Source organism: Anguilla rostrata, chromosome 5 (assembly GCF_018555375.3).
Source record: "Anguilla rostrata isolate EN2019 chromosome 5, ASM1855537v3, whole genome shotgun sequence".
Classification (NCBI taxonomy): domain Eukaryota; kingdom Metazoa; phylum Chordata; class Actinopteri; order Anguilliformes; family Anguillidae; genus Anguilla; species Anguilla rostrata.
In genome coordinates this window covers 52722321-52746784 of record NC_057937.1, presented here as the reverse complement: position 1 = coordinate 52746784, position 24464 = coordinate 52722321, and the positions used below count along the sequence as shown (strand labels likewise).

The 24464-nt window shown below is 42.3% G+C and overlaps 2 protein-coding genes across 6 annotated transcripts; both read left to right on the top strand.

Moving 5' to 3' along the window:
- Positions 1-542: 542 nt before the first annotated feature.
- LOC135255661 (GTPase HRas) lies at positions 543-11654 on the top strand. Of its 5 annotated transcripts, none has more exons than XM_064337138.1 (7): positions 543-687; positions 1437-1560; positions 5372-5497; positions 5633-5811; positions 6253-6412; positions 7207-7330; positions 7703-11654. In XM_064337138.1, the coding sequence occupies exons 3-6, from the start codon at positions 5387-5389 to the stop codon at positions 7324-7326; spliced, it is 570 nt and encodes a 189-aa protein (XP_064193208.1). In that variant the 5' UTR covers positions 543-687; positions 1437-1560; positions 5372-5386; the 3' UTR covers positions 7327-7330; positions 7703-11654. The 5 variants fall into 5 exon arrangements, with proteins under 5 accessions (XP_064193208.1, XP_064193204.1, XP_064193206.1 ...); XM_064337134.1 differs by having other exon boundaries at positions 546-687; positions 5369-5497; XM_064337136.1 differs by lacking the exon at positions 543-687 and having other exon boundaries at positions 970-1560.
- A 1077-nt stretch (positions 11655-12731) lies between these two features.
- LOC135255658 (tumor susceptibility gene 101 protein-like) lies at positions 12732-24363 on the top strand. The gene is made up of 10 exons (XM_064337131.1): positions 12732-13145; positions 13695-13782; positions 15600-15665; positions 15864-16027; positions 16854-16980; positions 17840-17903; positions 18072-18166; positions 20234-20436; positions 20644-20883; positions 22236-24363. Exons 1-10 carry the CDS (start codon positions 13101-13103, stop codon positions 22323-22325), a joined length of 1182 nt encoding a protein of 393 aa, XP_064193201.1. The 5' UTR covers positions 12732-13100; the 3' UTR covers positions 22326-24363.
- The last annotated feature ends 101 nt before the right edge of the window (positions 24364-24464 follow it).

The following is a 24464-nucleotide window of genomic DNA, read 5'->3' as shown; positions in this document are numbered from 1 at the left end:
GTATACATTTTTAAACTTATAAAGCGTAAGTATTTTTTGCAAGTCATAAAAATTGATTTAAACTATGGTGACTAAAATCGGGGCATTTATTGTTATGCATATCGTATCGATTAAAATTTGAGGTTGCAACACTGAAAAAATCAAGGTTCATTCAACGAGCAGCCGTTGGAAAACAACGCAAACTGCACTATCCTCACTTCTTCAGCTAGTTCAGGTTGCTCTTCTTACTGACTAAGACACTGAAATTATATCCCAAACGGTATTTGATCATCATTAATTATCATCATCACCTTAATTATTGCAGATGTGAGACTTCAGTGCCAAATGGCAGCTGTCCATCAGATGGTCGCTACATATTTGGTCATAGAAGATGGTTCTTTACCGCTTCGGTCATTAAAAACGCACCCGTGGAATCACAGTCAACATCCCTTAACCTTTCAAAGATTAAGAAAAAAGTTTCTTAAAAAAGGTCCGAGTGAAACAAACACAAAATAAAATGAGATCATTTACCATTCCTAATTTACCACTCTGCCCGAGTACAACCCCCAGTTCCTTAAATCATTAAACTAATTAGATAGAGCCGCTCTATCAAATGTCTACAATGTAACATTAGATGTTGCTATCCAAGATTTTTTTTCTTCTGCAGTAGATGGCAGCAAGAAATCAACCACAAGATCAACAAGCACGGTATGTATACTAGCCCGCTGTTAGCTAGCCGAGACTAACTAGGGAGATCATTAAAACTGACATGTATTCAGCTTTACATAAATAGAAACTATATAGCCTGTAAAAATAGTTTGCATAGCGGTTTGACCACTATATAACCTAATATAATACATATGGACAGCTTGGAGTGTTGCTTGCTTCGTGCACATGCGCACAGCGCGTGGCTCATGGGAAATGTAGGCTGTGGAGATTATTGGCGTTTTTTCAAGGAATACACAGAAATCTGTCCGTTTTACCTGGCAGAAATTTGTTTTAAAACCTGAAGAGATAAACACATCTACTAAGACTAGCAATAAGATAAGATTTAAACTAACATAATTTTTGTTGTCTATTAACCTTATCACCCATGTGCTTGGGAGGGTTTTGTTAACACAGTTGTGATGAAATTTAATACTAGCTGAAATATTTCTTTGTACGTATATATGCGTTGAATGAATCTTGTAGAAAACATCCGACAGAGTAGCTATGCAGTACGTTGGCTATCCAAGCGATAGCCTATTGAAGGGATTGCCCATATTGCCGGGGTGGCTCTGTCGTAGAGGTTGGGCGTGGGCTGCTGCATTCTCCCCTCATTTTCTTTGCACATTTGTTCGTTGTATTCTGACCTCACTGGGAGAAGTGAACGCGTGCTCAGCGAATGGGCCATTCCCAGGGGCAGTACTGCTTAGAGTAAATTAAAACGAGGCAACATTTGAATGTATTTTTTGCAGCAGAAGCAGCTGTGGTGAGGCGAAGGGAGCTGACCACCAACCTCTGGATTTTTGTTTTCGTTTGGTGTGCTAATTGAGAGCGTTGGCAGGATCCCTTCTGCTAATTTGAAGAACGGTGTTTGCTGTGAGTATACACGGTACATTGCATTGTATCCCTTACCACCCAGTTCCCTATTCCTAGATAATTCATTGAAAATTTGTTCTAGCGGGCTCACTCTAAGGGAATTTCTTAGTCGGTAGAGAAATGACGAATCCGCCAAAATCAGGACCCATTCCGTCGTTAAAAATGCGGTGCACCTAGCCTAATTTTCTACTAAATCCACGCGGCAGTCACTAGCCATGCTAGTATAATTGCCACTACAATATGATTTCAATTGTTTGATTGAACGAATTTTAAGTTTATTGTAGCCATCTAAAAATGTTTTGACGCGTCAATAACAAATCAACACTACTGTTTCAGTAGGATTGCTCAATGTTGTAGCCAACATTCGAATATAGTGATATAGTGTTTGCAAAGTTAGCTGGTCTATATCGATATTGTGGTACAGTAGCTTAAGGGAAGTTATGGCAATTGGGCTATAATTCAATCCGAACATACTTTGGTTTGAAAGTGCTAAGACACCAGATGTTCATTTTGTACAATTACAAAATTACTTCACTGTAAAAGCGTGGCGATCAGTTAACGTTTTGTTTGGCTGCGGCTACATCTGTGTCAATTGGATGTCGGCTACCCTGACAAGGGTGACGCCCCGTTATGCTACAACAACAACATATTCCCATCTGGAAACCGCGCTCCATAATTTCACGTTTGATTTGAAGACTTTTACTGACATTTTTCGCCGTTCTATTTTTCAAAATGGCTCCATCGGTCTAGCTTGCTATTAAATCGAATTTATGGAATTGGTAAATATAAGGTTTGTATACGGGCCTGTATAAAATATGAATTGTCTTTAAACGTATAGTCATTTATTCTCTTCATTTATTTGTGTTAATTATATGGCTAACTACGCAGTATATTTGACACTATGTACCGACTAATTAAGCGTATAGCCTACAGTGGGATAACTGTTTATCCTTCTGGCTTTCTGTTGCAATGGTGATCATATCCCCTCCTCAGCAACATGATCATGTGTATTTATAAACATCTGAGATCAGCATAGTGCTAGAACTGGATCAGTGATCCAGGGCCATTTTAGGTCACTAATAATATGTTTTAGCTTCACTTTAAATATTTTAAGTGATAATTATGGATAAAGTGGGGGTTTATATGTCATTATAAGTCATTTCATAATACAGCATATTTGCAACACATTCATCGCACAGATCACGTGAACAGGCAAGGTGTGGTCACAGTAATGTTTTAATGCTGAAATCACAATATACAGCACATTTCATCTGGACTTGAGCAAACACTGGGCATTGGCAAATTAACTACATGACTTGATTGCAGTAGCAGCTGAATAAACCTTCCAATTTGGGTTATGTTACCTGGACACTATTGAGATTTTATTTAAAATAAATCAGAAGAAATTGATTTGGAAAACTTGTGTGTGCCTGGTTTCCCATGATGCTGTGGGCCTCTACAGAGAGTTGCCCAAGATGCTTGCAGGGAAACCTACTGTATTGTTGTTCTGGGGACATATTAATCCTACTAATTATGTTTCTCACTGTCACTCACTTGCTCACAAACTCACACAGACACAAACGTGCACGCACGCATGCATGCAAGCAAGCACACACACAGCAGTTCTTAAATGCTGGATTTTTGTGTCCTCATGGTCAGACTCCACACCACAGAGGTGCAACTCTAGTTGCATACCAGTTGCTGGTGTTAAGGATGTTTCTGTTCAGTCCATCGAATAATACCTTCTAACAGCTTGATTCTTGAAGATAGTGAAGCTTTGATTTTCACCAATGTGGTTGGTCACAGATTTGTTTCATGCAACAATTTAAAAGGGCTCATTTAGTGTGTAAGTGCATGTGTCCCATTGCTATATTATAGTAAGATTAAATATTTGTAACCAATTAATTTAATTGCATTCACCTGGGATTTGAGTTAATGTGTGAAAATGGCTTTTGGCATCTCTGGGAACGGTCTAAATGGACTGTTAAAAGAGAGTCTGCTGCACACTCATTCATCTTTTAAAAATGGTTGGCTATATCACCCCATGGTTACACTCATTGCTGAAAGAAATGGGCCAAAGCTGTATCTTCATCAAATGAACATGCACCAGTCTGAACATTTTAATGTTCTTTTCCTGCTTTAAAGTGACGTTTAAGGGACTGTCACCTCACATGACAAGGGAGATGGCCTGAGTGACATCGCTCCTTTTTTTATTTTTTCAAGAAAGTTGCCGTTATAAAATGACCCACAGATTTTTTTTTTTTCTGGAGGGTTGTCATTATGTGAATGTCACCAGATATGCACGCATAAACACACACACACGCACACCCATACCTCAGGGATAATCAGTGCCCCTGGAAAGTGTCTTCTGTCTCTTTGAAGATACCGATGTATTTTTATACCCCAGCCTCTGCAAAATGGCTGAAAGGATGATATGATGATATGAAGTGTAGGTATCATTTGACAGGATTATCTGCCTAGGCTGTGTTAATAATGACCTGGCCATCCCTGAATATGCATTGTAGTCATGTTTCAACCGTGTTTACTGTGACCTGCAGTGTGTATACCTACAATGTAGGGTAGAGTTTAGACAGTAATATTTGTGACCTGGACATACTTGAACGCATGTTGCAGGAAGTGTTTCAGAAGTGTAAACTGAAGTTTTTCAGTAGATTTGGTTTCTCTTGGCAATAACAGTGTAAAGCTTTCAGTCTCATATTTTTCCTTCAGTTTTCTTTTCTGTTTTCTAGCATGCCAGGGATCAGTATCTCTCAGTAGTATGCTGGCTGCTAGCAGTCGATTTTTGTCAGACTTCAGCAATCAGTACTATAATTTGAGCTGTTGATCAGGTGCCACATATCGTGTTCATAAAGCCGTAAGTGGCCTTTACTCTGTGGTGCAGGTCTCTGTGGCCTGGTTACCTGTGCAGTCTCACTGGCTTTTGCCATTGCATTGCTGGGACTTTGTGCTCTCCACTGTGAGTGATGATACACAGATGTCTAATTAAGACTGCGGTCTTGTCGCAAGCTGACGGGTAGACCTCACACTCACAAAGGGAGTGATTACTGGGCTTCTCCTGTGAGGGGGAAATGTCTGTAGCCAGCTTGCTTGGACCTTGTCTCTTTTACCTGTGTCTCTGAGGTTGCTTCTGAACTGTGTGACTACCACAGTTGTATAGTATGGATTTTATTGTTTTATTGTTGGGCTGTGTGTGGTAATAATCCCAGTTCCTTCTGATATTTAATTACTGTATCTATGGTCTTGAGTTTCCTGTTTTTGTACATTTGTACCAGTGCTTTATAAGCAGCAGTGTCTCTTCCCTGGGGGGTATCTTCTGGCGCTCATGATGTCATGCTGGACATTGATGTCATATTCATAGGGGGAGTGTTTGTGCCTGTCTAGCTTCCATGATGACCCCCCAGGAGAGTTTCGTCTTGCCATTATCACTCCATTACATATCAGTTACCCATACCGCTGGCACAAGCTCCCCTAATGTGAGTCTTTTAACCAATTAAAAGCCTTAATGGCCCAGCGGTAGGGCAGTGGATCTACCCGCTGCATCTCATGTGAATTCCCTGCATGTGCATTGTGTGTGTGTCCTTGTAGTGGGGGCAGTAGGCCAGGCGTGGCCCAGTGTCGGTACAAAAGCTGGGTTTTCCACGCAAGCATAATATAAATGACTTGAAGTGTAGCTGGTGTGGAACTCACAACTCACTTTCTCTCTTTTTCTCTCACTCTCACTCTCTGTCTGTGTCTTTCTCTCTCTCTCTCTCTCTCTCTCTCACTCTGTCTCTGTCTCTCTCTGCAGTAGTGCTGATCTCTCAGGATGACGGAGTATAAGCTGGTGGTGGTTGGAGCAGGTGGCGTGGGAAAGAGTGCGCTCACCATCCAGCTCATCCAGAACCACTTTGTGGATGAGTACGACCCCACAATTGAGGTATGTGTGTGTGTGGGCATGTGTACGTGAGTGTGTGCGTTGCATACATTTCTGAATGTACGGAGGCATCTCACTCTGAGGTGCTGCTACAGGAAGTAGGTAGTGATTAATGGGGAGGAGCCGTGCTTTTTACAGGACTCCTACAGGAAGCAGGTGGTGATTGACGGGGAGACGTGCCTGCTGGACATCCTGGACACAGCGGGTCAGGAGGAGTATAGCGCCATGCGGGACCAGTATATGAGGACTGGGGAAGGCTTCCTCTGTGTCTTTGCCATTAACAACACCAAGTCCTTTGAGGACATTCACCAGTACAGGTATGTGCTGGCCTGGGCACGTGATTGTGTGTCTGTTTTTCTTCTGGGACATTTTGGCAGGGTTCACGCGATACCTAGGAGAGCAAATAACGATAAATGAAATAGATTTTTTTTAATGTGTGTCTTTCTTTACGTACATTTTTAAGTAGATCCTTTTAAGAGTGTGATTTATTCCACATTGAAACCTCAAGATACCAGTATAGATAACAAACAATACTGGAGTCTTAACAGGCACAATGTGTATGGCAAAGGACGGGGTTGTATCTACAGTACATTTTTCTGTACATACAACCCTAATGCTGTTCCTCTGAATGATCTACTGTTCCATATGAAATATGTCTTTTCATGCACCAAAACCACATTATCTGGGGGACAGAGCCCTCTGTTGCGCAATCTCTCCCTTCTGGAATCCTCTCCCAATGTGCGTGTTTGCGCCGGCAGAGAGCAGATCAAACGGGTGAAGGACTCGGACGACGTGCCCATGGTGCTGGTGGGCAACAAGTGCGACCTCCCGGCTCGCACGGTGGACACGCGGCAGGCGCAGGATCTGGCCCGCAGCTACGGAATTCCCTACATCGAGACCTCGGCCAAGACGCGCCAGGTAACGGGGCCTGGCCCCCGCCCGCGGCCCCCTGGCACGCTCGCTCGCTGAGCGCACGGAGCTGCCGCGGCGGCTCTTCCCACGTTTGCGCTCGATCTCCTATTGTTCTCCTCTCCACGCGTCAACACGGCAATTAAACGATCGTCAGGAATTTCCCCCGTTACGTTTCTGCTATCTGCGTTTCTGTGGCAACGCCAAAACAAAACATCTCCGAGCGTAATTCCCTGTGCCTCCTCCCTTGGAGTTCCACTTCCAGTTTTCCTTATTTTGTCTGCAGCGGCTTTAGATAGAATCAGTGTAATGCAAGGCTTTTCAGTGTATTAATTTATTAACATCTCAATGACAACGTCAATATTTAGTTTTATGCAGACAGAGATCCAGTATTTTCTTTTCGTCATGGTCTAATTTTACTATGGGAGATGTAAGAGTAGTTTTCATTTGGATTTTCTTTTAACTCTTTTGTAACCTATACACTATTGACATCCTCTCCACATTGGAGAGTCTTTAAAATAAACGGAAAGACAAAATACTTGCTTACTATTGATGACTGAAGTGTCCAGAAAGTTCTAGTGAATTTGAGTAATGTGCAGATATTTGCAATGAGATCTTTGCATGGCAGGAAAAGCAGCAATAGTCCACATGTGTGGTTTCTTTCTCTCAGCTGAACGTAAGAGTCACAGGGTGAGGATAAGTGTAATGGGAAATTTTTGTTGCCATCTTTTTTGTGAATGATGACACATTTTCATGAGATGAAGAATAATACCCTAAATGTAATGCTGGCCACGCCTTTTCAGGGAGTGGAAGATGCCTTCTACACGCTAGTCCGTGAGATCAGGCAGCACAAGCTGAGGAAACTGAACCCGCCTGATGAGAGTGGCCAGGACTGCATGAATTGCCGTTGTGTGGTGTCATGACCAGGTAAGCCCACTGACTGCTTCAACCTGCTGCTGATTCCTGAGCCTGTCTATCCCAGTATATCCCTATATGTCCCTGTCTGTCTGTCTGTCCATGGATCTCCCTACCTCCCTCCCTTCCTGTCTGCTTGTCTGTCCCTATGTCTCTCTCCCCTCTCTCCCTGACTGTCTGCCTGGCCCTGTATATCCCGATATCTCCCTGTCCTGACTGTCTGTCCCTATATTTCCCTCCCTGTCTGTCTTTGTATCAGTGTGTATATATATATATATGTATATGTCACTGTCAGAGCATGTAAAAGCATGAGACAGACTCTTCCTGAAATCAGCCTTTGTCACGCTGAGTGTTCAGAGAAGTCCTCTACTCTTCTGTCCGCAGCCCCAGCGTGACAGGTGTCCAACAGAGACAGGCAGAGTGGAGATGAACTGAAGAAGGCGCTGCAACAATAGTGTGAGAACAAAACCAGGGCATCTGTCTGACGCCAGCTCTGATTGGCTGGCGGGGCCCCTGACTGCAGTTTTCACTGGCTCGAGAGACCCCCTGACTGTGGCTCTCATTGGCTGGTTGGGCCCCCAACACTTGTCAGGATTCCCGTGGTCTAACTCCTCCCTGTCTGCCAGAGGCCCAACACTACCGAATTGTTCATGTGTGAAAACACTGTGCTAACACTGGGGAAACACCACCAGTCTCGTTACATTATTGTTTCAATGGCCGCAGCACTGTTCTTTACACTGATGTCTCTGCTCTTGCAGTCCCTGTCCTGTGACACCTTGCCGTCTCCACTTTATTAGCGACTGGACAGTTGTGGCCACCTCCAACTGTAACCCATTCATATACTCTCTCACAGTCCATCTCTACCTGCAGGCCATACTCCACTTCCTCAAAATGGCCAAATGGATCTGATTCCCTGCTGGTGTCTAAATTGTTTGCACCGTGGGATTGTCTCTTTTTAGCCCAAATTTTAATATTTGTTCATTTTTAAGAATCAGACTTATGTATAGTTTCTTTTAAATGTGTTGATCTTGTGTACACATTTAAAGCAGTCATGATAATTTGATCTGCTGCCAAAAGAAAGTCTAGATAGGTGGGTTGGCAGAGTCTGACCAATAGAACTGTAAAGATGACCACAGATAGTAACAACAGGTTATGTAGGGTATGTGTGTGGTGGATGGAGGTTAATGTAGGGCTGTATGTGTGTTGTGTATGGATGTTGGTGTAGCATGTATGTATGTTGTAGGTGGTGGTGGGTGTAGGGATGTATGCGTGCTGTGGCTGGAGGTGGGTGTAGGGGTGTATGCGTGCTGTGGCTGGAGGTGGGTGTAGGGGTGGATGTGTGTCGTGTGTAGGTTAGCGTAGGGGTCTGTGTGCTGTGGGTGGGGTTGTAGTGGGTGTAGAGTTGGGTCTTACAGTTATCTATGGATCTGCGGCATTTAGGTAAATCACAGCCGTAGGGATCGCAATTCCCTCCACCGAGAGATATTTGCTTATCTGCATTTATACATTTAGAATTTCTTCTCCTTTTCTTGTTCAGTGTGACTGGATGATCGCTGCCATTCTTACATTTCTCAAACAGCTGCATGTGTGGGGTTTAGCTGTTAATTGCTCAGTTTAACTTACAGCTAGGTGTGTGTGGGTAAGCCGCTGCAGCCGGGAATAGTGCATGTGACGGGGAGTATACAAGTCGGCCATCACTGTGTTCTGACATGGCTCAGGAAACAAGGTTCTGCAGATCTTCACTAGTGATTGTACCGGAAGGGCCTGAGGTGAGGACCATAGTTCAGTTTCACAGAAAAACAGGGTCTGTCTGCCTGTAGCACAGACTGAATTCTCCCCACTCAGCTTGACATCTTGCCTCTCTGTGGCTGTAAAACCCTTTTCTTTCTAGTGAGTGAAATTATCGCCTGCTAGAAACCACTTCAGATTGTAAATGTTAAAATCAGCACAGATTAAAAAATTGTGTTTATCTTCTGCTGTGCACACGCTGGTGCACACGGCATAACTTCCGCCGCTGAAGCTGTGAATGGTAATGTCTCATTATTTGAAGACCGCCTTATCCGTGAGCTTCTTTTGGCCTCTATGTGCAGTGCAGTTTCGATCTTTTGTCGCATCTAGACCCTTCCATTGCAAGCTGATAGATTTAGGTTGCAGTATGGAGGAAAGGAGGAATTGCGACAAGTTAAAAATGGAAAAATTGTTATTTCTATATTTTGGTAGCCAATAGCCTTTGAAGAGTTGCGGTAGATATGATTTTATTGTGTGTGTGGGGGGAGGTAGCTTTCATGCTGAGCAGGAAAAATGAGAGATGGAGCTCATAGGCTTGCAGTGTCAAAATAGTAATCGGTTGTGTCTAAACGTTGATTTTATCTGTGGTGTTTAAGTGGCTAAAATTATTACCCATCAGGCTTTGCTGGGAAGAGTATCTCAGACTAATGGGTTTCTATTAAAATGGTACCATCTATTTTTCAACCTCCAATAACTTCCCCTGGATTCATTCAACATTTGTCCTTAGTTTTTAAATAAAATAAAGCATTTTTCATTACAAATTACTTTTTTTTTGGTGATTGCAGAACTTGGGTGATCTGCATTTGTGAGGGACAATTGTTGATTAACTATAGGGGTTATCATCCTTTCAAGGAAAACATACTACCTTTATAAACTTACCCTGTATAACCCTTTATATGATAATGTGCTGCTAGGTTGTGCTCTGTGTGTGGGGTGAGTGTGTGTGTGTGCGTTTGGGCGTGTACATGTGTGTTTGTGTGTGTGTGTGTGTGTTGGGGGTGGGGAGGGCTGTGTTTAGTGGACCATTTGGAAACTTGAATTACACGGTAGCACCTCTGAGATACTAATGCATCAGGAATGGAGGTCATTAGGAACTCTGAAATGTTCAGAACTTTAAATACCAATTTTATGAATGTGAATCCTTTTTTTATTTGGTATCATGACCTTCATTACTGTAGCCTTGTTTTTAAAATAAGCTACTCCTTTTCTTGCTATGAACTTTAGTTTAAATAAAAGACATTTAACTGGTAGTAATTGGGATCTCATTAGAACATTTGTTTTTTTTATTTTCTGTTGGCTTTCTGAATGTAATCTCTCCTTTTTAGTGACCTTCCATCTTTTGCCTCATTTGCAAACTTTCATTTTTGTCTTCCCCTTCTTTATAGCAAAGATGGGTGATTGTCCCACATTGTATTATTTTGTAATCATGCTAAAACATGCCCCTTTGTCGAATTTTGAAAGTGACTTGTTTCAATTTGATGCTTGCTTTTTTTGCATTGATGATAAAACAAAGCTTGATATTGATAAAGTGTAATTGCATGTACTTATTATGTTTTGTACCCTGTTTGGTTGACCAATCGGTCAGTTATGCTGAGGTTGGTATTTCTGAGGTGTACTGAACTCAGTTTGTCTCATTCTTGTGTACATTTTGTTCTACATCACCTGCACACACAATACCTGAGACATCACCTGCACACCTGAGCACATGAGGCTTCTATTTGATAAGGTGGGGGAAGACAGACACTGTACAGTTTATTAGCTGTGCTAAACTGAAGGGTTAAACTCACCTCTGTCTTAAACCTGGCTCTTTAGTATAGACCTCATATCATTGTGCAGATGACTAGATGACACAGACTGATGACGCTCTCCCATATTACTCTTGAGAAATGTTCAATAATTTTGAGTACTGTTCGGTAATGCTCAGTGATGTCCAGCAGTGTACAGAAATGCTCAGTAAGGTCAGCTATGTTCTACCTATATTCCACTCATAAACATACCAGCCTGGGTCTTGCCAGTCTGTTGGCATATGGGTGTGTAGCCCACATTTGTGTCTGTCAAGATATTGGAATATGAGGGCAGAATGTTATTCATTCACCTGGTTATTGTTTGTAGATTATGGAATAGTTTTTATTTCATGATTTTTGAGCCAGGACAGTGCTAATTGTTTTTTTAGGTTTTTATTGCACTAATGTACATTTATGGAATTTGTGTCATTTCATATGTTGTACAATGGAAAGAAATATTACAAAATTTAATTTGTACTGTACTGCATATAGCACTATAATTTAACATTACAGAAACTATAACATCCATTTCTTGGGTAAATACTGTGTCTTAAAGAAATGTGTGCTGTTTTCTATTTCTCTCACTGTGATGATGATGGAATCAAGTTGAATTATCTTTCATTATTTTTGGCAGAAATGTATTGAGGCATAACGGATTTCCATTGTCTGACCTTTTATAACCCTGACCAATTACCCCGTAACCCTCTGATCCAAGTTTGTTTGATGGCATAGGAATGAAGTAAAATAAAACCATTACACACACATTCAGTTTCCTCTAGAGCTGTGGACTTCAGTCATATACTTTTTAAAATGACATCACAGTACAATGTGTGTTAGCATAAGTAAATGCTATGTACTTTTCTGCAAAACGCACTTCTCAATGAGGTACCCTGAGTGGGGGGTGGGGGTAGATGGTGAGGTCAGTAGCTGTTTGTGCAGCACAGGAAGGAAAGTTGCAAGTGTTGCCCTGTCTGATTGTGTGACTCCACTGTACTACCAATTGAAGTGTACGCAGTGACAGAAGGAAGCAATGACTGTGCAGCTAAATCTAGTATGGTCTGCAGAGAAAATGGGTGGCTGGGAGAAGAGGCTTTTGAGGAGAGACTTTGATGGGCCCACAAATACAACTTGCCAATCAAAACTGGGGTAAAATTGAACATGTGGATAAACACTGGATTTAAAAAAGGAAAAGATTCATGTGTTGTAAGAATTCCAAATAGTTGTGTTCTTGTAATTGAGAAAAAAGTGCAAATAAAAACATAAAATCCGCAGATTTCTGTCCGGTACCCTTGAACTTAATACAAAACGTGTCAGTCTATATAGGTGTTCCCCTGAAATATAATCGCGAGGCTAAATAAACTACTACTCTTTCCAGAAGAATCTGAAATTGGTTTTGTGGGGCAAAACGTTTGGCCATATAGCTATGCGTAGAACAGCGACGTAAATTTAGCAGAGAAACGATTATCCAATGTAAAGACTACGATTCACAGTTTAAGGGAGCTAATCGTCTCACCTTTGAGACTCCGTAAGGTACATCTCAAAAATACACGAGTATATTTTGAATGTGTGCACTCACGCACAACTCTGCTACATGAAGTACAACATGGATTTAGCTGAAACATGGTGAGATACACTCAGCTGGATTTACACGGGAATATGCATTTTAAGAATGTAACTAATAAGAGTGAAATAACTGTTTAAGTAGTACGACCGCATAAACGCAGTAACCTTGCCGCAACCCTGCCATTGTAAATGTACGCACATTTGATAACGTTCGCCTTTAACGCCAAAATTTCTGACAGATCTGTGACGACAGCTGGCCGGAAGTAGTTGCGGAAGTTGTTTTATGTACACATTATGACTTCCTGTGCAAACCTGTTCGCATCTCTTTAGCTAGCAGAAACATATGTTCAATGCATTAATGAAGATTTGCATTTAAAGTCAAGTGATTAAACAACTCCCTCTCATCCACACCGAAGAACTAGTCCGATATCGTCGGATGTACGTTGGTGTCAAGAGACAAGTGCTGTCTAACCGTCTTTATGAGAGTGTGGGCTAGGGAAACTAACGGTAGCTAGCTGGGGTGATAGCTGGCTGGCTAGCTACCAAGACCGATTCACATTAGTTAAAGGCCTGTGATGTTTTTGAATTCTTCTTTTTTATCATCATCGTCTTTTTTAAGATACACGGTAAAAACCATTTAAAAAGTCATGTCTGGTTTAAACGAAAGCGCGCTTAAGAAAATGCTGTCCAAGGTGAGCAACTAATAAGGCTTGTTAGCCAGCTTTTAGCTAGCTAAAATTGTATATCGCGAATTTACTGATAACTAGAATTTTCTATTTTGTCTCAGTGCCGGCTTGTGCCATTTTGTTTTTATTTCTGCCTGTTTGTAGCTAGATAGATGGCTAGACTACGCAGTAAACGGTTTAGCTATGAATATCGTTCAAAAGCTAACGACAGCTTGTTGAAACACGAAGGTAAATGGGTAACTATGATAGTACTAGAAAGCATTTGAAATAAAACTAACAATCTGACGTGCTTATAGTTCACATAATGATGCATAGCTAAATTGTTAACTGGAAATTAGCTGCTGCTGTACTACCGCAGCGCTATCAATTCCAGTGCACATAGGCAACGTTAGGTATACTGTAATGTCAGAGCAGCTGGTCTAAACGTTAGCTAGGCTACCTGTTGTCAGGTACTTTGCCGATGATCAGGATCTGCTAAATCTGATAACATTAGGAAACAGATTTTTATAATGTAGCTAGCTAACGATGTGACACATTTTTATGATTTATTTTCAGCAATACAAATACAGAGATTTGACAGTTCGTGAAGTCATCAATGTAACCTCTCAGTACAAGGATCTGAAACCAGTCATGGATGCATATGGTAAGTAACGTTCCTGATTTTGTGAAAAGACTGCTCATTGTGTGCGGAAGATAGTGTTTCGTCTGTATGGATTGATACGGCACTATAATAGCTGCTGTTTGGCTAGTGAGTTTATTCTATATGAATAGGACAGCCCTAACCAACTCGGAATCATTTTAATACACATTCCTTATACATATGAATAAGCTTAAATGTATTTTTTAATGGAATTTCAATTTGGATCCAAAATATCACTGGGGTCACTGTTTTCAAGTATGAATATCTCGGGAAAAAATATGCGTGACATTGGGAACATTTTTTTTGGTAGCTCACGCATAAATCCCTACTGAATGTGAACTTCTGAATGGAAAGATATCAGCCTAATTATGCCTGAGAACATTTATTCATTCTCGGAACTTTCACATTTTAAGGCTTTTTGGAATGCAGTTAATATACGGGCAATTTTATTTCAGAGCTATTTCATGAAGATTAACAACCCTTGTTTTCATGCATTATTTTAAACAAATAAATAATTAGGTCACCATACCAAGGAATTCTGGATTTAGTAATTTCTTTTACTCTTTCATGTCACTTTTATTTTTGTCATATCATTGTCTTTTACCAGCAAGAGGCAGAATTACTCATGGTGGGTGGAGGTACGGTGAAAAGAATATACATGAAGAACACAGTAAAATGCACATTACATACATCAGGCAAATCAGGGTTTCATAGGGCTTCTGTCCCATACAATTCAACTAAAAGGTCTGCATAACAAAATTACTCTTGTCTTAATTTAATTTTTACTTTGTCTAAGCTGTGGAATCCAGTCACTTTTCCCTTTTGTCCAGATAGTATTGCCTTACATTTTGAGTGCTTTGAGCTTTCACCATATACAGCATTCACTGCAGATGTACATGGCAGCTGTCTTCCCTTTCAGGCTAGAGCACAGATTTTGCAGGACCAAGGTGCATTAGATGACAGTTGTCCATATGCCTTCAGTTGTAAGATGAACTGTCAGGAAAATAAGTTGTCACTAAAATATGGAAGACAAAAAGGTATTCAGTTTGATTCAGTCTTAAAATCCCTTCAAGTCAGTAAGCATTATGTTCCACAGTCTCTGCATCTCAGACTTAGTTATACAATTGCCCACAAATACAGTAATGGGAGCCATTTCATTAGTTTTTATGCAGGGAAACTAAACCAAGCCCCCCCTGGTGTCCAAGGTTTGTATTACATTAAAATACGCTAAATTGGATTTACACAAAAATCAAAACTGATACTTGAGTGTTTTTGAGTTATTTCTCTTACAAAGTCCCCCACCAAATTGTGAATTGGAGTATTTCCCCCCAAAGATGGTTTTTTGGACATAATTTAGACTCCTGTTAATTTAGACTCCTCTCAAATCCTGACAATGACACGGTGAAGATGTGGTTGCATAAATGGTAGAGAAATGGGGGGAAGAATTAAGAGCATGTATGATGCTAGTCCTCTCTAATGTTGTCTGATTTGAGGTGGAAGGAACTAGCAGAAATAAAAACATGCATGAAATGTGTACTGTGTAGTGAGGGGAAACAGTGAGGGTGAACACAGTGCAGTCTAAAATGTGCCAGTGAGATGAAAAAGAATTTGGTATAATCTAGGTGCAAGTTATTGACACAATATTTACACTCATGGTTTACATACACAGTGAAAGAACAAAGCACATTTGAAGAGGAATGATCAAAATCAGTAGCTTAGTGCATGCTAAGTTGCCAGCATGTAAAAGTCTTGACAAGTGTTGTAGCCTCTGAATGCATGTGGCTGTCTTTGTAATTATCTCAGCGATGTTTTGTCCACAGTGTTTAACGATGGCTCCAGCAAAGACTTGATGAGTCTGACAGGAACAGTGCCAGTGAGCTACAGGGGTGAGTGCATTAACTGCCTGATCAAAGAAAATGCGCACAGAAACGCTGGAAGCCCATTGCAGAGAAACGTAGATGTTATTGTATTTCAATGTGAAAAGGCTCTCAGCCACTCGGGTGGTTTATACAGCTGAAGGACTATATGGTTCTTACCGAAAGGAATGGAAATTGAATGGCCGTGTTATTTCTTGTTCTTTTTAGGAAACGTCTATAATATTCCGGTGTGCCTGTGGCTCCTGGACAGCTACCCATATAATCCCCCCATCTGCTTTGTGAAGCCCACCAGTGCCATGATGATCAAGACTGGGAAGCACATTGATGCCAACGGAAAAATCTACTTGCCCTATCTGCATGAGTGGAAGCACGTGGGTCACTTTCCTCTTTTCTCATTGTGGTGTGGGTCAGTTCCTGTGTCTCAGTCGGCTGTGGGTTGGTTCCATAGTGTCTCAGTGGAGTGTGGGTCCTTTCAACAGTGTCTTTTTGGGGTGTGGGTCATTTTACCTGTGTCTAATAGGGGTGTGGGTCAGTCCCAGTGTCTTAGTCATGTCACCTTACATTATCCTAAAGATTGAAAATAGTTAACCTGGAGCTTATCAGAAAAAGATCTTGTGTCTAATTTCCATTAACAAAGAAGCTCATAGTCAGTAGTTTATTGTGAAATGGAGTATTTCACTCTGTTTGCCATTAGGTAAGCTGTCCAAATTGCACTGTGGTAACTGCAAGTGTTCGACCAGGTGGAGTTTGCACAGTTTCTGTATAAATAGGGAATATAAAATTGATCGGTTGGCAACATCATGGCCCTGTCTAGTCAGTTGTGTGTTCTGAGTTTTCCCTGTTGCCCGGGTTCCTGGTACTGATTGGTTTCTGTTCAGTTTTCTAATTATGTCCTGTGAATTGGTTTACAAGGTTTGAGTCTGTCTTACAGTTTGGATTCTGGCTTGTGAGTGGTTTGCTTTCTGGTTTCTGAGTGTGTCCCCGTGGTTTGGTCTCTGGGTTCTGAGTGTGTCCCCGTGGTTTGGTCTCTGGGTTCTGAGTGTGTCCCCGTGGTTTGGTCTCTGTGTTCTGAGTGTGTCCCCGTGGTTTGGTCTCTGGGTTCTGAGTGTGTCCCCGTGGTTTGGTCTCTGGGTTCTGAGTGTGTCCTCTGCTCCGGGTTGCCGGTTGTGATGAGTCTGCCCTGTTTGTGTCTCCTAGCCTCAGTCGGACCTGTATGGGCTGATCCAGGTGATGATAGTGGTGTTTGGGGAGGAGCCTCCGGTCTTCTCGCGTCCCACAACGCAGGCCGCCTACCAGCCTTTCCCTGCCACTGGGCCTCCCAACCGTGAGTTCGGAGCGTGTCAAAGCGCGCGCAGGGCACGCCACCAACACAATGTGTAATCCTTCTGTAACTGCTGTAAAAATTTAAAATGAATCAAACAACGTATTAGTCAAACTAGCGGAGGAGCTTCTTATGATAAACCTTTTAAAATCTGTTTTGTTGTGTCTGTTATTATGGGTGTTAAATGCACTTGTTCACCATTGAACAATATGAAGTGCAAAGAAGAATAATCCAAATAAACATCGCTGTTGTGCTGTGGTTCACTGCAGCCCTTCTGAGTAACATCACGGCGGTACAGACACCTTAAAGGGAATTTGCATATTGATTTTAATTTTAAAGTGTGAACTGTAGAACAGCATAATGGAAAGAATCAGGTCCACTCTTTGCATTGTAAATACAACTTTATTTTGTACGAGGGCAAGTTTGAGCCATCATCTGCGTTTGTAACGAGAATAAGCTTTTCCCTGTGTTTCAATTTTGAGGATACTCAACTGCTGTGTTTGTAAAGACTGGACATAGAGCGTATTACTCTTGTATTACAGTAGATGTCACTGAGTGTCTTCTCCTTGTGGTGGCGTATGTCTGTGCATGCACCATATGTGCATTTCCTGGGCTGTTGTGAAATAGTTGCGTTAGTGTTCTGTGTTTGCTGTGGCGTCTGTGTTTTTGTTTTTTGTGGTGGTGGTGGTATGTGAGAAATGTGCGTGCGAGCAGTGTACAGTGTGTGCTCTCTGTGCCATGTGAGTGTAATGTGTGTTCGGGTGTGTATGCGTGTGTGTGGGTATGTATGTGTGTCTATGTATGTGTGAGTGCGTATGTGTTCCCTGGGGGTTGCTATGTGATATGTCTGTTTTTCCTTTAGAGTCCTACATGCCCGGGGTGCCAGCTGTGTCCCCCTATGGCCCTGCCCACTCTCCCAGCCCTGGGTAAGCTGCCACCTGTGAAACCTCACAAAGCCCACACATCCATGTAGTCATGCTAATACAAGTCTATATACAGCACTTACTGTATGAACGGTGCAGAAAAGGATAATATGAAGTTGTGTAAATGCATTATAACACATTTTTATTTCTGGTAATGCTTTTTTTCCGCAGCGGGTACCCAGGGTATGCCTATCCTAGTGGAAACTCATACCCCACTACAGCTGGCCCAACTCACTACAGCTCCCAGAATCCTGTCCCCAGTGTGGGTAAGTTGGGTAGCCCTGTAGGTTGCTGGGCATTTTACTTATATTACAGGACTTCATAATTTTAAAATGTTTTATTACTGTTCTGGTACTACAAAGTGGTGATCACAGAACTATGCTCAAGTAGTCAGAATAGAACTAGTTCATCAGCAGTGCTTGAATGATTTATTTGAATATGATCTCATTAAATAGGTAATCAAATTAAAATATTTGTTTGAGCATTCCTCTTAAATTAGCATTCCTTCTTCCAAATGAATGACAAGTTATTGTAGATAATACTGTGTCATTGCAGTGTCATAATATGGCAGTTCAAATTAATGTAGATTTTGCTTAAGATTATAGTTTCACTTCCCTAGCAGGTTATATAATTTAATGAGCCACAACATTTGCAAGATAATGCCTCTTCTCACCAGAGGCAGTCTGACTTTTCAATGACCCCTGAACTTTGCCCTTCTGGCAGGAACCATGCCTTTTGTGACTACAGCGGTTTGTTGCTCCCTATGGAAAAGGTTGCAACCGTAACCAGAGCCAAGGCGCTAAAGTTTGCTGGGCATGGTGTTTCGAGTCTTAAAAGGCCCGGCTAAGGTAGCCTAGCCTCTGGGCCTCTATATTTAGGCCGAAGAGAGACACAGGAGTGGGGTGCATTATCCCAAAGAGCTGTTTTCCTGTGCAGTTGGAATTAACTCTGACCTTCACAGTGCTGACTCGGCACTGTTACACTATACACCATAATCTCCCCAGCCGTTCCTTCTCTGTACAGTCTCAGCCGACATCCTCTGTCTACCACTGTACTCTGACATATGCTTACATTACATCAGTAACTACTGAAAGTCTGAGCCAGTCAATCTTAATTTAGGCTGTTGTTCTTTAATACCCCTATTCTAAATCTATTACCCATTACCGTATTGCTATTACATTAATTAGTTGGTGTTTTACCAATTACCCACTTGATGCATTAGAGCCATAAGCACTGAACTGCACTTATTGTAATAACTAAGACCTGCCCTTACAGTCTCATGCGATAAAAATACCCCGTCATGACATTTTTCTTTGGTAGAATACAATAATATAAATCTTGGCTTGCAGTTACTATTGTATCGGTTTGAGTTGTGTTAGAAAAACATTTGCGCTAAAGATAACAGGACAGAGATGCTGGAGATGACAGGCTGTAGATGTTGGAGGTGACAGGCTGCAGGTTCTGGTGATGACAGGCTGGAGGTGACAAGCTGTAGGTTCTGGAGATGGCAGGCTGTCAGTGGTGGAAGTGACCAGCTGTAGGTGCTGGAGGTGACAGACTGTAGGTGCTAGAGGTGACAGTCTGTATATGCTGGAGGTGACAGACTGTAGATGCTGGAGGTGACAGACTGTAGGTGCTGGAGGTTTCAGGCTGTAGGTGCTGGAGGTTTCAGGCTGTAGGTGCTGGATGTTTCAGGCTGTAGGTGCTGGAGGTGACAGGCTGTAGATGCTGGAGGTGACCAGCTGTAGGTGCTGGAGGTGACAGGCTGTAGGTGCTGGAGGTGACAGGGTGTAGATGCTGGAGGCGACCAGCTGTAGGTGCTGGAGGTGACAGGCTGGAGGTGACCAGCTGTAGATGCTGGAGGTGACAGGCTGTAGGTGCTGGAGGTTTCAGGCTGTAGGTGACAAGGTGTAGCTGCTGGAGGTGACCAGCTGTAGGTGCTGGAGGTGACAGGCTGTAGGTGCTGGAGGTGACAGACTGTAGATGCTGAAGGTGACCGACTGTAGATGCTGAAGGTGACCGACTGTAGATGCTGAAGGTGACCGACTGTAGGTGCTGGAGGTGACAGGCTGTAGGTGCTGGAGGTGACAGGCTGTAGGTGCTGAGGTGACGCTGGTGCGAAGGTGACCGCTGTAGAGCTGAGGACGACTGTAGGTGCTGGAGGTGACGCTGTAGGGCTGAGTGCGGCTGAGGTGCTGGAGGTGACCAGCTGTAGGTGCTGGAGGTGACAGGCTGTATGTGCTGGAGGTGACAGGCCGTAGGTGCTGGGGGTGACAGGTTGCTGATGTTTGGCCTCCCTGGAGGTGAATCTAAACTTAGTTTAATTCTCTCAGTGCCGAGCCGAGACGGCACCATTGGAGAGGACACCATCCGCGCCTCACTGATCTCTGCAGTGAGTGACAAGCTGCGCTGGAGGATGAAGGAGGAGATGGACCGGGCGCAGGCGGAGCTGGATGCCCTGAAGCGCACCGAGGAGGACCTCAAGAGGGGCCATCAGAGGCTGGAGGAGATGGTGTCCCGCCTGGACCAGGAAGTGGTGAGAAGCAGTCACCTTACATAATCATGCCCATGTCTTTATTCATTGAAACTAGCACACATTGAGTGTCCTTATTCAGGGAGCATAACACACACAAAACATGTGTAATCAGGGGATATATTCCTTAATTCCTTCTGCTCATTCTGCAAGGAATGTAAATACTTTGCTAATTTGGTCTGTCTGTCTGTATGTCTGTCTGTCTGGTAGGCAGAGGTGGACAGGAATATCGATCTGCTGAAACGGAAGGATGAAGAGCTCAGTGCTGCCCTGGAGAAAATGGAGAACCAATCGGAAAACAATGACATTGATGATGTCATTGTACCCACGGCCCCCCTCTACAAGCAGATCCTGAACCTTTATGCTGAGGAGAACGCCATTGAGGACACCATCTTCTACCTGGGGGAAGCGTTGCGACGTGGTGTCATTGACCTGGAGGTCTTCCTTAAGGTGAGCACAGGGTCGTGCATTTCCAATCCCTCCTCCTTTCTGTCTCATCCCTCGTTCCTCTGCCTCCTGTCCTCCCTCTAACTTCCTGCAGGGTTTATTGTTGCTTGGTGGTTGTCTAAAGGTTGTATGTGTGTGTGTGTGTGTGTGTGTGTGTGTGTGTGTGTGTGTTCGGATCAATTCAGCACTTTTGGATCACATTGTCACAGATTTTTTTGAGATTTGGTATGCTTATTTTGCCTTGTATGAAACCCATGGAACTGAAACGGCACTTGTCTCAGATCATTATTAAGGAAGATATGGGCTAAAAGCAAAGTTTGGGCAAATTAGGGTTTCATTCGGAGAGATTTTGCCTTGAGGCTGTCACTGTTTCTTCCACAGAGAATTTTCCAAGTTACGAGATTTGATGATTTCCCTTCGTTCTGTTTTTCTGTATTTCAGTCTGAGTTGAGTTGCCGCTCCTCGTGGGTGTCCTCTGGGATACCTTTCTGAACCCTTTTTGTTTTCTTTCTATTTTGTTTTGGTTGTTTTTGCTGAGTGGCCATTTCTTTTTTAGTTCCTTGCTATCTTTTGTGTTTGTTTGGTGGAACATAACAATAGACACTGCAATTGCCATTATGTCAAGTAAGACCCATCAAAAATATTGGCCTTGAAATTTTGCAAGTGACTGACTTTGTTAGCGCTGCATTGTAAGGAATTAATGATGTGAAACCAGTCCAGATAAGTAATTATATTATATTTTGGCAATGACTCAGAAACCCAAGACCAAATTTTCTGGTTTCTGAGGTGCTGATGTCATTATAACCTTTGGTGAAAATTTAATTAATTTTGAAATATGTTTTTTTGCAGATACACTTGCAAGATTAGAATTACTCAAAACTGTTACCTTTAATTTTGGGCTGAACATAATATGTATGCAAAAGATAGAGCTGAAAAAGACTGTTGGGAATTATACAAGAGGCTTTTCTCTATGACTGATAGTAATGTGGATATGGTAAGTCAAAGTTGTGGAGTCGTGCTAATTTGCCAAATCTTTGTGCACATCTTCCTTATAATAATTATCCGAGACAAGTGTAATTTTGGTTCCAGGGGTTTCTTATGAAACCAAATTACCATGCCAATTCTCATTAAAATCTGTGACGATTCAGTCCAAAAGTGTGTTGAACTGACCCATGTGTGCGCGTGTGTGTGCGTGTGCGGTGGTTGTTGTGAGTTTGCGGGTGTGTGTGCATATGTGCGTGTGTGCGCTTGTATGTGGTGGTGGGGTGGGGGGGGGTTGTTGTGGGTGTGTGGGTATGGTCTCAGCGTTGCGTGGTGGTTGTCTGACGGTTGTATGTATGTTTCCCTCTCCACAGCACGTGCGGCTCCTGTCCCGGAAGCAGTTTCAGCTGCGTGCGCTGATGCAGAAAGCCCGCAAAACAGCCGGCCTCAGCGACCTTTACTGACCTCTGACCTCTCACCCCTCTCCCTCGTGTGGGATCCTCCTCTCACACAAACCCCTCTCATTTTTATTTTATATGACTTTCTATGTCCTCTTTATGCCACCTTTCTGTAAATCCAAGTTCAAGAGCATGAGAGTGCTGCCTTTTTATTGGCTTAGTGGCTGTGTTGCCAAATACACACAGACAAACACTGCACACTCTCCCAGAGAATCATCTTCAAGAAAAGCAGTTTGTTGATATGTTTCCTCTGGTTTTTCTAAGAGAAAAGTTCAGAGATCAATCTAGACAGCCCAGATGTCAGAGACCTGTACAGTTAATTACATCTGTATGTGCTTCATGTTTGCTCATAATAATCTTCCAGATCACAAACTCTGCCAGGTATTTGGTGTTGTAATATAAGCATCTTCCTGTCAGAGTCCACTTAAGACTGCAAACACATGCCAGGGTAGCGTTAGCATAGCGGCTGACCCATGACCATTAATAGCATAGCTTATGATATGAGAAATACAATTTTAGCATGTGATGACGGGGAATGGGAACTGGTGTATAAAGTAAAATGTTAAGATATGAATGTGAATAATCAAACTGTGAACAGCATATTCAGATAAAGGCATGGTTTACGGCTTTTTCATGTGTGATATCCTCTGATTTTAGTGTAGAGGGTGCACACCAAAAAGAAATAATGCTGGGAGAATTTGTCTTTATTTTCTTTGTCTTTAGAGTTTCCAAAAAGAGCCGGTGTAAAATATGATTTAACTGCGGACAGCATCATCACTGATGTGTGAGATACAATGTTAGAATAATAATACAGGATAGCTAGTGTTATGTAAAAGGAAATACTAGGATGTGATGGGATATGAGCTGTATGTGGTGTCTGCGCTGCATAGTTGACATTCAGTAAAGTGGCTTCTTGCTCTTTAGTTTGAAAGGCCATATACTGGTAACATAGGAAAGGTTGAGCTAAAAATACAAGTAAGCCATTACCCTTTCAGCTTGACTGGGGTGAGCTCCTGAAGATGTACATCCCTGTGTAGTCTCTTACAAAATGGCTGCTGTGTGTAGGACTGCACCAACATGGATGACTCTTGAGTTTTAATCTTCAGAATTTACGGGGCTGATCTTTAAGTGAAGAAACTGACATCACCTTCTGCTGAATGCTCTACCCTCTGTTGCCATTTTATGCATTTGACAGTCAATCCAGACTAATTTATACAGACATACAGAGGGACACACACACATTCATTTAGACTGGTATGTCCACTGCTTGAGTCAGTGGCAGACACCACCTCCCACAGACTCAATAAGTCGGACACATCTCCCTACTGGCTCATTAGTTGATAAATCACAGCCTGTCTGGACTGTCTGTTAATAACCATCATTCTACACAACATCAGGCCAAACCCCTGCAGTTATGTGGGGAAATCTGTTGCTGTGTCTGGGCACTATTTGGGGATTTGAATCCACTGATCAAGGTCTTACACAGGGGTGAGTTTTCTGCTGTTATGCTTTTCCTTTTATCCTTTCTCGATTCACTGCTGAGAATCCCTCTTACTATTCAGAAGTAAGGCATATATTATGTATGTATAATGTATGTATTATAGATGTCTGGATGTTCTCATTTCAAGTGCTCTTCGGTGTGTTTTAAATATGTATATGTATAAACTGTGCATCTGCACTGCCTAGTCCTCTGGGTCTTATGGAAGTTAAAGAATGGGGTATGCATTAAAATACACATTTGGAGGCATAAACGAGTGCATTTCTGTTCCCTGCCAGTCACCACCAGCTTACCGTTTACTTTTTCCTATATTATGTACATTTAATTAGGTTTTTTTCCCTTAGTTACTGTCAGTGTTGTTTTGAATCGGAATTATGCACAAACACAACTCCAAACTTACTCCAGGCTAACTTATTTCAGTGAATATTGAAGTTATTTTTCTGTTTAATTTTTAGTTTTGCGTTAAGAAGCACTTTCAAGGAGCTGTAAAATGTTATCATTAGTTTGGCGGTTTAATTTGAAAATAAAGACAAATTTCCACATGCACATATCAGTTGTTGTAGTTACTCATCCCTGTGGAACTGCATTCAGCTGAACACAACGAAGAGGCGATTTGTAATGTGAACGGCAGCCAGTTTGAGAGGAAA

Bases quoted from the DNA above. Each gene is read 5' to 3' on its own strand.
- LOC135255658 (XM_064337131.1), top strand. From the start codon at position 13,101: ATGTCTGGTTTAAACGAAAGCGCGCTTAAGAAAATGCTGTCCAAG. The intron at 17,904-18,071 runs GTAAGCTGCCAC...TTTTTTCCGCAG, and splicing joins GCCCACTCTCCCAGCCCTGG to CGGGTACCCAGGGTATGCCT. The intron at 20,884-22,235 runs GTGAGCACAGGG...CCCTCTCCACAG, and splicing joins ACCTGGAGGTCTTCCTTAAG to CACGTGCGGCTCCTGTCCCG.
- LOC135255661 (XM_064337138.1), top strand. From the start codon at position 5,387: ATGACGGAGTATAAGCTGGTGGTGGTTGGAGCAGGTGGCGTGGGAAAG. The intron at 5,498-5,632 runs GTATGTGTGTGT...TGCTTTTTACAG, and splicing joins AGTACGACCCCACAATTGAG to GACTCCTACAGGAAGCAGGT. The intron at 5,812-6,252 runs GTATGTGCTGGC...TTGCGCCGGCAG, and splicing joins GAGGACATTCACCAGTACAG to AGAGCAGATCAAACGGGTGA.